Source organism: Chiloscyllium plagiosum, chromosome 15 (genome assembly GCF_004010195.1).
Source record: "Chiloscyllium plagiosum isolate BGI_BamShark_2017 chromosome 15, ASM401019v2, whole genome shotgun sequence".
Classification (NCBI taxonomy): Eukaryota; Metazoa; Chordata; class Chondrichthyes; order Orectolobiformes; family Hemiscylliidae; genus Chiloscyllium; species Chiloscyllium plagiosum.
This window is the reverse complement of record NC_057724.1, coordinates 62,385,403-62,399,149: the sequence shown is the minus strand read 5'-3', so window position 1 is coordinate 62,399,149 and position 13,747 is coordinate 62,385,403. Positions and strand designations below refer to the sequence as shown.

The 13,747-nt window shown below is 40.5% G+C and overlaps 1 protein-coding gene across 2 annotated transcripts in view; it reads left to right on the top strand.

The window, feature by feature from the left end:
• Positions 1-13,651, top strand: part of nalf2 (NALCN channel auxiliary factor 2) — a 447,747-nt gene extending 434,096 nt beyond the window's left edge. For both annotated transcript variants that reach the window (XM_043705041.1, XM_043705042.1), the window contains exon 4: positions 5,230-13,651. In XM_043705041.1, coding sequence (XP_043560976.1) covers positions 5,230-5,534 — 305 coding nt within the window. In that variant the 3' untranslated portion in view covers positions 5,535-13,651. The remainder of the gene's footprint in view (positions 1-5,229) is intronic.
• The last annotated feature ends 96 nt before the right edge of the window (positions 13,652-13,747 follow it).

Sequence of the window (13,747 nt, the reverse complement as noted above, 5' to 3'; positions counted from 1 at the left end):
GTCTCATCGATCAACAATTTATCTAACTCAGCCAGGAATAAATTTGATGATCCTGCCAGACTATTGCCTGGAGAATTCTTCAGACGAACAACCTTTTGAGAGAAAAAAATTCTCCTCCTTTCCATTGTAAAAGGGAACCCTCTTGTTCTTAACTGCATCCCATGATTCAAGTGATTCAATTAGATGTATCCCTGGGATACATCTCCATCCAATTGCAGTATTTCCTTCCCTTTCCTTTTACTTGTTACAGGCACAAACCCACAGCCCACTAATTTCATAATGCTTTTGTAAAAGCAACAGAAATCAGTCCCATATATTTATTCTGGCACCAAGTTGAAGGGAAACTGTATACACTCAAACAATCATTTTCAGCACTCTTGCATAATTTGTTTTACGTAAACAGATTTAAACTAGCTTTTCTAGTTTTCATGAAACAAATCTCACACTAGTTCTTAAACTATTAACAGCTGTGTTTATGCAAGGGTACCCTGCCTTACTTTTAATGAATTGAAGATGGTATATATGATTAGATTGAGACAACAACCTTACTGGGGAAAAAAAGCAAGTTGAAATTTTATTTGTTTTTATTTCAAAGTTGGATTTTGGCTGCTGCCTCCCCACTCCTCACATTACTTGAAGATGTTTATAATCATTGTTCTCCCTTCAACATGAGGGAGCCATGAACACCCAGTAGATACAAATTTTGCCTTTTGTGTACATTTAGCCCACGGAATCTGTCCTGCCATTTTAGTTAGATATTCCATTTCGCCCTGAGCAATGTGAACTTCGGCAAGGTGAGTGGTAAAATGGGACGAGATGTTGACAAGTCCCATCTCGATTTTGAGACCATTTTTTGTGTTTTTCTCAGCTGGCATATGAGGCTCTCACTAGGCAACAGCAACTTCCTGATTGGCATTTGTTCCTGCTCATCAAACCCTTTGTTAACTACCCAACCCTTACCGTGCAAATCAGATGCCAAGAAGACTTGACATGGACCAGAACGGGTTCTTGGTGGGCTCAACTCACCACTTGATCCAGAGACCTCTGTGTTGGATACCAGATACCAACATCTACCAACTTAATAAATAAAACAAAGAACTACAAATGCTGCAGATCTGGAACAAACAGAAACTGAAATTGCTGGAGAAACTCAGCAGGTCTGACGATGTCTGATTTTGCTCCACAGATATTGCTGAGTTTCTGTAGAAATTTCTGTTTTTGTTTGTCTCAGGCATGCTTCAAAGCCACCAGCCTTACACATCCCACATTCATGGACATTGGCATACAACATTTAGCAGCCTCTATGAACCGCCATTGGCATGTATCTGATCCACGTACAGGACAGCTATGCACTATGGCATTGTACTTTGAGCTGCACTGGGAAACTTATTTGACCCAATGATCACTCTTTCTGTTAAGACCTGGCTGACATCAGTGTTAATTCTAACATCAAGTTAGTCACCTTTCCAGATTCCTTTATTCTCTACCATTTTACAAACCTCCATGAAATCCATTCCATTTCAGGGTGAAGAGTAAAGTTTTGTTTCTTCCATTACTGCAATGTGATTTCATGGCTGTAATGTGTCAGAACGTTTAAATGATGGTTATTAGTCATCTGTTGTCATTCATGCTCAGCATTCTAGCTTCTGAGTGATAAGGTTGCAAGCTCAAGTTCTACCACAGACAAGAACTGTAATCTAGTCAGATGGAGATGTTGTCACATAGGTAAGATGTTAAACTGGAACTCCATCATGCTCCTACTCCAATCAATGCATAAGATCCAAAGACAGCACAAGAAGTTGATTAGGGGCATCTTCCTGCATGTTAACATTCAATCAAAACTGACACCAAACTACTGCTATTGGTCGGTTATGTACTAAAGTTGGTTGCTGCTTTTTTAAAAAAATAGGCATTGAACTTCAACTAATGTAACCTGTTCATGTGTAATTCATTCATGGAATGTGGGCTTTGCTGGTTAGGCCAGATTTATTGCCAATCCTTAGAGCATTAAGAGTCAACCACATTGCTGAGAGTCTGGAATCATATGTAGGCCAGACCAGGTAAGGTAGCAGTTTCTGTCCCAAAAGGACATTAGTGAGCCAGAGCTTTTATGACTTATCTCTTTAAACCACCTGAACTTTGTTCTTATGGTTCACTTTTGAGTGTTCTGAACTTTGGCCCCAAACCTGGTAAGATTTCTGCCCTCTAATAGCTTCTGGTCTATCTGTTATGCAATCAACAGATGTTCATAATAATTCTCCCTGTCTGTTATTGTATCAATCTGTGGACACATTCTGCAGTTTCAGTACACGCACATGCCATTCACTGGGGAACTAACTTGCATATGCTTCAACTAAATGTATATACAATATGTATTTGAGATTAGAATAGATCTAAATAAGCCAGTGTTCCATCTGCGTGATATTAACTCATCATTCTGTTTGACATTGACCACAACTCACTAGAGATTCCGTTCATTGCTGTGAAGCTTCAATGCATTTAAATATCGAACGATGCATTTCAGTCAGTGGCACGATATCCTATTAGTGAAATATTCCTTTTGGACAATTGAACAAAACTGTTAGTGAGTCTTCTTTCTATCAACCACAGCAACAATATTTATTAATTTTTTTTTGTTTTTCCTCGCATTATTTACCCATTCCTGGGTTTTCCCTAGAAATGACATTCCCTAGAAAAACTAAGTATTGAAAAAGAGTTTCTCAAATGTTCTCTCCTTCAACTCATTATAATTCTTCAGGGTTAATCTCTCCTTACACATTTTCCTTTTAATCTGACATATTTGAAGGATTCTTTGACCATCGCACTTTGTCTTTCTAGCCATATTGTTCTCATGATTCCTCATTGTGTCCCTTGTCAATTTCATGGCATTCCTTAGTCTAACTTTATAGATCTTTCTTATTCCTCCTTAACATTTAACTGTGCTCCACACTGCCTCTTTCTCTATTATTCCTTACATTGGTCCTACTCTTTTATACCTGACCTATTTTAAGAGGGTTTTTTTTATTGCATTTTAAAAGCTAACCCTTTGAAACTGTTCCAGTTTCCTTCAACAATCTTTTATTTCCAGCACCTCCTCTATTTTACTATTTCCATGCATTCAAACTCCTACCTTAGCTTGCTTCAATGCTCTTAAATTGGCTCTGTCTTGCCTTCAATATTCATGTCTACCTTCCATATTAGAAAGATTATCAATGAATTCAAAATTTTCCCTTACTTGTTGTTTCCCTTTTGGTCTGTGTTTGGTTAGCTGATGAGAGAAAGTGAGGACTGCAGATGCTGGAGATCAGAATCAGAAAGTGTTGTGGCAAGTCAGGCAGCATCCGAGGAGCAGGAGAGTCGATATTTCGGGCATACGCCTCTCATCAGGAATGTGCTGTCCAGTGACAAACTTTTCGACTTTGGTTAGCTGATCTCATACAAGATATTGGAATGGGTTTTTACAACTGGTAATGGTGTCCATTGTTTCGAAAGACAAAGACTCTGTCAAAAGCGCCATCTACTGGTCCAGTTGATGTATTATCTATGTGAACATCTGCACTTGAGGCAGAAGGCCTGGTTTCAAATCCCACCTGCCTCAGAGTATTGTCGTTATATGTCTGAACAGGTTGATTAAAATAGGGCTGTTGTGGTCAGGGGTAGTGTTCCTACCTCTGTTCCAGTTTCTCAAGTTTAAGTCCCACTCGCTGCAGAGGTATGTAATAACATCTCTAAACAGACTGATTAGAAGATATTCTATGCAATAATTTCTATGATGATTTAATGTCCTGGTGGTTCAGGTCTGAAAATTCTTTGTACCCCATGACAGAGCAATATGACATGGATCTAGGGGATCAGGTACATAATTCTTTAAAATTTGCTTCCTATCTAGACAGGACAGTTAAAAAGGCATTTAGCACATTTGCCTTCACTGCTCAATCTTTTGAGTATAGCAGTTAGGAGGTCATGTTGAGGTTGTACAGGACATTGGTGAGGCCTCTCTGATATTCTGTGTCCAGTTATGGTCTCCCTGTTATGGGAAATATATTATTAATCTGGAGAGGGTTCAGAAGAGATTTACCAGGATGTTGCTGAGTATGGGAAAGATTGAGTTATAAAGAAAGGTGGATAAGCTGGGACGTTTTTTCACTAGAGTGTAGGAGGCTGAGAGGTGACCTATAGAAGTTTATAAAATCTTGAGGGGTATAAATAAGGTTAATTCTCAGTGTCTTTTCTCTCGGATGGGGGAGTTCAAGACGAGAGGACACATTTTTAGGGTGAGAGGAGATTTTAAAAAGGCATATGGGAAAAACTTTAAACACCAAGGGTAATTCGCATGTGGAATGAACTTCCTGAGGAAGTGGTTGATGTGGGCACAATTATAATATTTAAAAGACATTTGGATAAGTACATGAATAGGAAGGTTTTAGAGGGATGTGAGCCAGAAGCAGGCAGGTGGGACTAGTTTAGTTTAGGATTATACACTGGTTGGACGAAAGGGGCTGTTTTCTCTATGACTCTATAATATTGAAAGGTGACATATTCAAAGTGTGGTACAGCTAACTAGAACTCGCCTGAACCCAATGTGCCGCTATTGCAATAACCTCACCCAGCTTTGGGGCCAAAGGTCAACCACTGCTGCAATAGTGACCATCAGCTTTGGATGCTTTCTCAGTGCCAGGCAAAATTACACAGATGGCCCCAGGGCTGGCAATCGGCAGCAGCTGTCTCGAGAACCTTTTGCAAAACAAGGACCCTGTACTATTTGAACCTTCTTGGCTTTGCCTTTTTCAGGCCTGAGGGATCTGGGTACAAGGGGTGACTAAAATGGGTGGCACAGTGGTTAGCACTGCTGCCTCACAGCGCCAGGGACCCGGGTTCAGTTCCCGCCTCAGGCGACTCTGTGTGGAGTTTGTACATTCTCCCCATGTCTGCGTGGGTTTCCTCCGGGTGCTCCGGTTTCCTCCCACAGTCCAAAAATGTGCAGGTTAGGTGAATTGGCCATGCTAAATTGCCCGTAATGTTAGGTAAGGGGCAAATGTGTGGGTGGGTTGCGCTTCGGCGGGTCGGTATGGACTTGTTGGGCCAAAGGGCTTGTTTCCACACTGTAAAGTAATCTAATCTAATCTAAAATGACTTTGGTCAACGTTCAAACAAGTGAGAAAATTGGAGGAAAGATTTACTGTGCCTCTACACTCTTTCTAATTGAGTTCTTTTCTCTTTATGCAACAGGGCTACTAGAAAACCATTTAACCAATGCAGAGCCAGAATGCTGTGACGTCAGATGGAACACCTGTGATCTATCCTGGGACAAAGGTTATAATATATCTACCAAATCCATGGACTCCATGTTGCATCATAAGTCTTCACTGCCTGTCTCAGCAGCATCGCGACTGTGCAACAGCAGACTTAAGCTGTGTGTTTTAGTATTAATTCTTCTACACACTGTGGTGACATTTACTGGTTTTCAGAACAATAGCAGAGTTGGCATGGAGACAGTGAGCGCACTGGACGACAGTTCCCCAAGCGAAGAGTAGAAAAAGATGTCTTCTTACTTTCTTTTTTTTTCAACAGTTCGTACAGGGCCATGGTACCGAGCAGCAAAGAAGCTCAAAGGGTTTTCAGAAGACCATCCAAATGAAGAGCTGGGCTGCAGGCAGCCATGAATAACGGTGTGCAGTAAGGCTAAGGAAACAATAATCTGGCCATGGCAGGTCCAGAAATGCTTATCTGCTCTGATAAGGATAGATGGTTTAAAATGTTACTCTACAGAGTCAGGCTACTGATACAACAAGGGTAAAAATAATTTGGTAAAAAGCATAGCTGTCTCTGGGACAGATACTAGAAATAGACAGTTACTGTAAATTCCATCTGTTCCACATGCAACCAGAAAGGTTTCAGATGTATAAATGCACTGAACAATCACAGGATGTTTTCTTTTGTCTTTTCAGTTTGTAGTCAAGCTAATCTCTAACACAGTAGACTTCATTGAATTCTTTGTGGTGTCTATTCCTATGAACATGACTTAGTTGTCCCAGGGACAGATAGCAATAATCCTGTGCTTGAACAAAGTACATTTGCCTGTATCAGAGAGTCGGATAGGTGTCTAAATCCCTCAATAGTTTACTTGCCCAAGCAACCCTGGTAATGTTTCTCCTCATATCAAACCAGTACTGGTCTGTCATCTTAATGTTAAACAACTAGTTAAGATTTGTTACCCATTATTGTGAGGAACACCAGCAAAAGTGACTGTGAACATCTCAGTTGCAGGATAGGTAGGCACTTGTTCTGAACAGAATGATTGGACGTTCAATGGACCAAAAAGTTAACGCACCCTCCTGCTTACCAATGTATATGCAATGTGCTTCCTCGATTCCCAGCAGGCTACTTGGCATGGTTATTGTGGCTACCTAACTCAAATATAAACCATCTGCTAGATGGTCTAGGAATGAAACAGTTAATGGTAGCCTAGGAGGCAGCTTGTAATCCTATCACTATTGATATGAGTATTATGAGAGAGAAATAGGGTTGGTAGAGGGAGAAGTTGGGAAGCTATGGTACAATGTTTTTAAAAATCAGATGTTTGGGTCCCTTTTACAGTGGCCAAAGTGGTAGATATATGTGTCCTATCTACTGCTCGTTAGAACCTAATGCTAATACGTGGATTTTTTGAGTTAGTGCAGGTTGGATACCTAGCCATTAAATGTGGAGATTTAAGATTCCTATGAGTATGTCTTACAGCATGCATCACCAGATGCATTGCATAGCAAAAAGCAACTCAGCAGCAGCCTAGTGAAACACTCAAAAACAAATAAACACTTTTATAAACAAAAATAATCATTGACAATAAGGGCAAAAACTTAAGAAGATTTTATAATAACACTTTCAGTTAACTGTCCTTTATAGTCATGTATTTGATTCTTAACCTGAGTATCCATTCTGCTGTCACCCATTACCTTTATGAAACTCTTAAATTTGAGTGCCAACATTACAGGAGTTTAAATAGATCTTTCAATTGTTAAGAGTACAGATAAAGGCCATAGCTCTTTGTGCAGGACACCACCAAAGTTAAAAAAAAGAGTAGGAGCAAAATTATAAATGTCACTAGCCATCAGTGGATTTTGTGCTCTCGAGCTAGTACATCAGACCTATATAGTGCTGTCAGTTGACACCTGTTGATTGGCGACCGTTATAACAACCTCAGCCCAGTTTTTAGAATGTGTGGGCCTACAGCAAAAAATTGCACATCAATTGTCAATCTCACTCATCGAGCTCTCAAGGATGTTTGGTGCAGAAAATGAATTGCTACCCTGAAAATTCGACCAAGTTAAGAGTCACCTGATGTGAGGGTAGCAGACACACGCTGGATGCCAAAATAGGAAATTGCCTCCTCCCTCACCTTAGAAAGTAGAGAATTTCTTCCAGAAAAGTAGTTTATTTTCCCATCTGAGTTTGATATAATTCCCATTTAAAAGCATTCATATTAGTTACCACAACCAAGTGCAGATCAGTTACCATTGAGAATAGATTCCAAGTGAACTCTAGAATTAAATATCTTGCAATGATAGAATTATGTTATTGCATTATTTGGGAGGTGCAGATTCAATTTCCTCTTTCCTCCAATCAAAACAAAGAAAGGATCTGTCAAAACAAGTCAGTTTATATAATTGTGTTTAGGATGTAAACCATTTAATTTTCTTTTGCCATTAACACTGTAAATGGAAGCAGAGACTGGGACTATATTCTTAATAATGATCTTCTTGGGGATGGGTTGTGTTTTGTAGCTATGAGAAATATTATTGTTTCCATGGCATGGAATTAACTCATGTGCCTTGTTTTGGGAGGGCCCTTTCATGCCACTAGATTGGCACCTAAACCTAACTGGATGAGGTCAGGAGAAATACATGCACTCACGTTGGACACCATTGTGTTGTCAATTTTACTGGATTGGCATAAGGGTGGAGAAATTGGGCTTCAGTTACATAGTGAATCATTTAACATGAGAAATGCCTTATTTCACTGTTGAAGATTACTTCTATCTTTCTTATTTGGTCTCTTCTTGTCCATTTGTTTCTGGTCCTTCTGTTATTTGTTTCTCTCTCGTTTGGATCTTTCACCACATCCCTATCATCCTGAATGGTTCTCTGCCTTCTTACTTTCCTGCCCAGTTTTGAATCACTAATGAATCAGCCCATACAACCTCCCCCACCCATGTCTGTCTGTCACATATCATTGACTCCTAATGAGCTGCACCTTCTACTCTGGTTCTCCCCTCTCTTCAACGGTGAATGCCTTTTGGAAGTTCACATCTCCAACACTCTTTCCATTCTACTCAACCTGACCAGCATCATCCCTTGGGCTCTGGCAGTAGTTCAATAATCTTTCTCCCTGCCACCCCATTGATGTCTGTGAACACATAAAAATGGCTCTTGTTGTGCACAACCTTATTGTAGTTGACTGCATTGACATCTTGACTTTAACTGAAACTTGACCAATGGGAAACATCACCATGTGCTTACTAAAACAACTCCACTCTACCATCACCTGATTTACTTACTGCTATCCACAAGACCCAAACCATAATTGTGGTAGTTGAACTCTTACCATTAAATCTTATCTTGATATTGTTTTTACTCCTCCAGTATTTTGTTCTACTTAAAGCCCTTTACTTTTACAATCCTTCCCTTCTCCTTTAAAATCATCCAAACTTAACATTTGTCCATTATCTCTTCAGACCAAGGTCCTCATTGAGATATCCATCTTCCTTGACTTTCCAAGTCCCCACACTGAGCACTTAGCATTTATCCCAGCATCACTTGGCCTCTCTACTGCAATTGTCAGACAATGTTCCCTAACTTAGCCCTTCTTGTAGACTCAGCAGCCGTATAAGCCAATCCATGTTATTGCCATCATCTGTAACTTGTCATTTCTACAGCACTTCATGTTATCCAGCCAGATCAAATGATGGATGAAAACCTAAACCAGTTGTGCACTATGTAAGTACATTCATTAGCCTTGGAGGATAGCAGTCACAGGGAGAATGATGAGAGAGAATAAAACTTTGAAGGACAGGGGCGATTTTTGAAACAAATTGCTTTATGAGTTCTCTGGATAGGGTCATCGCTCACAAAGGCCAATGATTATTGCAGCTCTCCACTTGCCCCTCGGAGATGGTGGTGTGCCACCTCTTGAGCCAACATGAGTTCAGGATTGTGAAACAGTGAAGATGAAGGTAAATGGGGTAAAGAAAATTAACAGCTGAGAGAGCAATTTGAATGGGCACTGTGAATTTGAAAAGGACATTATATTTGACTTGGGAGAGAACTTTTCCAAACAAAGATTTGGAAGCAAACAGGTTAAGAGACTAGGAGACTCAGGGTGATGATGCTTCAAAGGAAGTGGCTATTCACGAGGCCTTTTGAATCGTGATTGAGGACCTATCATATCCAGCACTACGCAACAATGAAATGGCCCTAGCCATAGAGTAAAGTATAATCTATGACTGGAACAATGCTCAACTATTCATCTTCGACCTCTTTTCATTCATAAACACAGTTAATTACTCACTCTTTTGCATGCTCTAACTCCTCCCAGCTAAATGGCACTCTTGCTGCTAATATTCGTTTTTATTACAATATTTGGACGAAGGTTGAAATCCTACACTGGATTTAAAAATAAGTAAACAGACAAGATCAAAAACAGTCGTTATTTTATTAAAGTCACAGCAAATATCAAAGTTCTGCTCTCACACACACACACAGTCTTGAAATGCCTGTTTCCTCTGCACATGTGGTACAGGGGTTTCAGCACCTGATAGGAATGACTGCCTTGTGATTAATTAAGCCTCTGATTACAATCCAAAGTATTAAAAATGTCTGCACACGATCTTCTTGGTTCAGACTCCAGTTAACACACTCTACTAACAACAACCAAATGAACAGGATTAAATAAATCATTGTTCAGGATTTCTCATACTTTAAAAGCTATGCTCAGTTTTTCACTGTTTATTTACTGATTGAAGTTGAATGACTGGAATGCATTTAAACTTTGAAACTTAATGGGAGACTTTTTATAGGCTTTGTCAAGTCTTCCTCCACACTGTCTGATAACTTTACACAAAGTGAATGAATACCTCTCTGGAGAGATAAACACCACTGAGAAAAAGGAGATGGTTGGTCATCAGGATCCTGCTAGGGATGCTGCTTATGCAGCGGTAGGAAGGGGTGAAAGAGCAGAGGCTTTGAGTAGCATCATCAACTGCTGGAGGAAAGTGAGGCAGGAGGGTGAAGAGGATCCTAGATTTATAGTGACAGACTGCATGCTGCACAATCCAGTAATGATAACAAATCAGCCATTATTGTCACCAACAACAAAACTGAAGCGGTTCATGTCCATATGCATCAGGACCTGGACAATATTCCTGTTTGGCCTAATAAGTTACAAGTTGCATTTGCACTCCACAATTGCCAAACAATGGACATCTTTCACTACAAAGAATGTAATCATCACTCTTTGACATTCAATGGCATTACCATTCATGAATACTCTGCCATCAACATCTGGGGTGAGGGCAGTAGTGGTTACCATAAGCCAGAACCTTCAGTGGACCGGCCATATAAATACATTAGTTACAAAAGCAGGTCAGAGGCGGGGGAGTTCTTTGGCAAGTAACTCACTTCCTAACTCCTTAAAGTCAATTCACCATTTACAAGACACAAGTCAGGAATGTAATGGAACACTCCTCACTTACTTGGTTGAGAGTGGCTCATACAATATAAAACACAGACTAGTTGATCAGCATCCCATCCCCCTTTGTAAAAATATAGTCCCTTCATAACTGAAGCACAGTGCGTACCTGACACAGGACACACTGTAAAAATTCACCAAGGCTCCTTCCAGACTGCATTCCAAACTCAAGATATCTACCACCCAGGAGAAGGGTAGCAGGTACATGGAAGCTCCAGCACCCTTCAAGCCAAATGCCATCCTAACTTACAAAGATATCGCTGTTCTTTCATTGTACTGGGTCAAAAATGTGGAACACCCTCCTTAAGAGCACAGTAGGTGTATCTGCGCCAGATCAGCTATAACTAGAAGCTCACCATCACCATGGTAAGGGCAGTAAGATGTGACAATAAATCCTGACCTTGCCAGTGCCATCCACACCTCATGACTGCATTTCACTTGTAGGAAGCATAAATGAGCCATGTTACAAACTTAACTGATTACTTTAAATTGGTCATAGTGTAGCAATTAGCACATTCAGTTATTCAGCAAGTGCTGCCCAATCACTTGGTGTATTTATTTGAGTTTGGCCAGCGGGGGTTGTTTGAGTGCAGTCTGTTGCTAACAACTGGAGAAACATCAATCGATCAGCGAGTTAATGAGACCTGCAATCTATGCATCTGACATCATACTGGCATTGAGTTCAGAAATGAGATATTTCAACTGTGAGGGAGGCTGTGAAGCTCCTTTATGCTCACTAGAAGTGGCATGCATTCACAGACAGAGAAAACAAATGGAATATGTCTCAGCCTATTCCTTTACTGAAATAGCCAGGAGTAGGAGGAGCCTAATGTTTCCCATTGCTTTATTAATGCATTGCCTTGATCAATCAGAGTTGACCTGGCAAACTACCAGCACCCCTTTCTCCACAGTACAAATTGCTGTGATGATTTGAAATTTGTTCATTCTTGCGTTTGTCCTGATGAGTGCAAGACAAAAGGCTTCGGCAACACGTCTCTCTTTTCAGCAATCTTCAAAGAAATAAATAAAAGCTGTGAGACATGTTTGAGGTGTGTAAGATGTGTGAGTATCAGTGTGCAGTTGAGTGATGTTTTAGGGTTCTGACATTGGTGCTACAGTTACTGAGAAGTGTGATTAGCATCATAGCTTGACTACTCATGTCAAACCATTGCACTTTTCACAGCTCTGGATGCCCTCCTTAATTGTCTTCCCACACCTATACAATATAAGCTGCTTTATTCATGCCAGCCACAACTCATTCATCACCTTGCCCCTCATCTTCCTGAGTAAAAGATGTGTTATCTTCACTATACCTACTCCATCATGACCTCTAATGCCGTGTCTGAGAATCTACGAATCCTCTGTCTCAGGCCCTGAGGTATCCTGAAATAAGTCAGCCAACACACTCCACAACTTTGCAGTAAGTGTGAGGATGTGGAAGGCTATACAAATCACACCAGGAAAATTGACAATGGCCAATGCTTGAGTGGTAAATATGTGAGTGTGTTGCCCCCGAGTATGGTTAAATCATAACATCTGGCTATTAGACACCAATTTGCAGGCCAGAATCAGATATTTTAGCAGGAAAAGCTCTCACTTATCAGAGGTTGTACAAACTTGGATAGTTTTCACGATAGTGTTGGAAGCTGAGGGGCAACCTAATAGGAATATATAACATTACGAGAGGCATAGATAGGGTGGATAGTCGGACTCTTTTTCCCACGGTGGAAATGCTAAATACTAGGGGGCGTATGTTTAAGGTGAGAGGGCGAGAGTTTGAAGGAGATGTGTGAGGCAAGTATTTGCACAGAGGCTGGTAGATCCCTGGAATGCACTGCAGGGGAATTGATAGAAGCAAATGCAACAACATTGTTTAAAAGGCATGAGGACAGACATGTGAACAGGCAAGGAATAGAGGTATGCAGACCATGTGCAGGCAAATGGGATTAGTTTATACTGGCATCATGGTCAGAACAGACAAAGTTGGCCGAAGGGTCTGTTCCTGTACTATACTGTTCAATGTTATATGTTCTGTCACCTGTTACTCAAAATAATGATCCAGTGTTTCTAAACTGTGCTAAATCTCAGACTTGCTAAATCCATAAGCCTTTACCCACTTTTAATGCTAGTTCCTGCCAAGATTCTTCTCCAAGTCTGCTAAATATTATAATCTCACAGTTATACAAAACATGGTGGTGTTTGAGTTATTGAGGTACTCAAGTGGACTGGGTTTCCAACTGGGGCTAATAAAACAACTTTAAATGAACACAACCTTCATACAGAAGCCAAAATGCAGTCTTTCAGTTTAGGATTTGTAGCATACAGGAATAAGCATTAACTGTGTAAAATAGTTTCCTTTACTGTTTCTCATCTCTGACATTCCTTTGTTTAGTGCGACACTTGCCGATCGAAAAATCTCCAGAAATTGTTTATTTTCATGCTCCACACGCACCAACCGCACCACTGCCATCACCATCTTCAGATTACCCCTAAACTCTGTCTGTCCTTTGCTCATTCTTCTTGGGTGCAGTTTGCTCCTTAGCAATCTCATCCACAAATATGGGCTCTCCTTACACCCCATCTTGACTTCGAATTCCTGCTGTCTTGACTCCTTCCCAGAACCTCAACATAATCAACGGATTGAACAACACATTACAGGCAACAGTTTGCTCCAGCTAAACATTAGGAAGAAAGCCATTGTGTTCAACCCCACATCCTCCTCGCCATAATCTCATAACTTTCCCACTGATTCCATCCCACTGCTGCCAATGGAAATAAACTGTTCATAACCTCTGTACCCTCATTTCTGAACTACATTCTTGACCACGCGGTCAGAAAGAGGCAGACAGGTTTTCTCATCAACTAGGAGGTCAAAGGTTTAAGGATATGCCAGTAAACTGAGGTTAAAGCAACAATTAGATCATGATATAAAATGGCAGACCAGGCTCGATGGACCAAATAGCTCATTCTTCCCTTCTCTTTATTCTGATCTTGCCGATTAGGA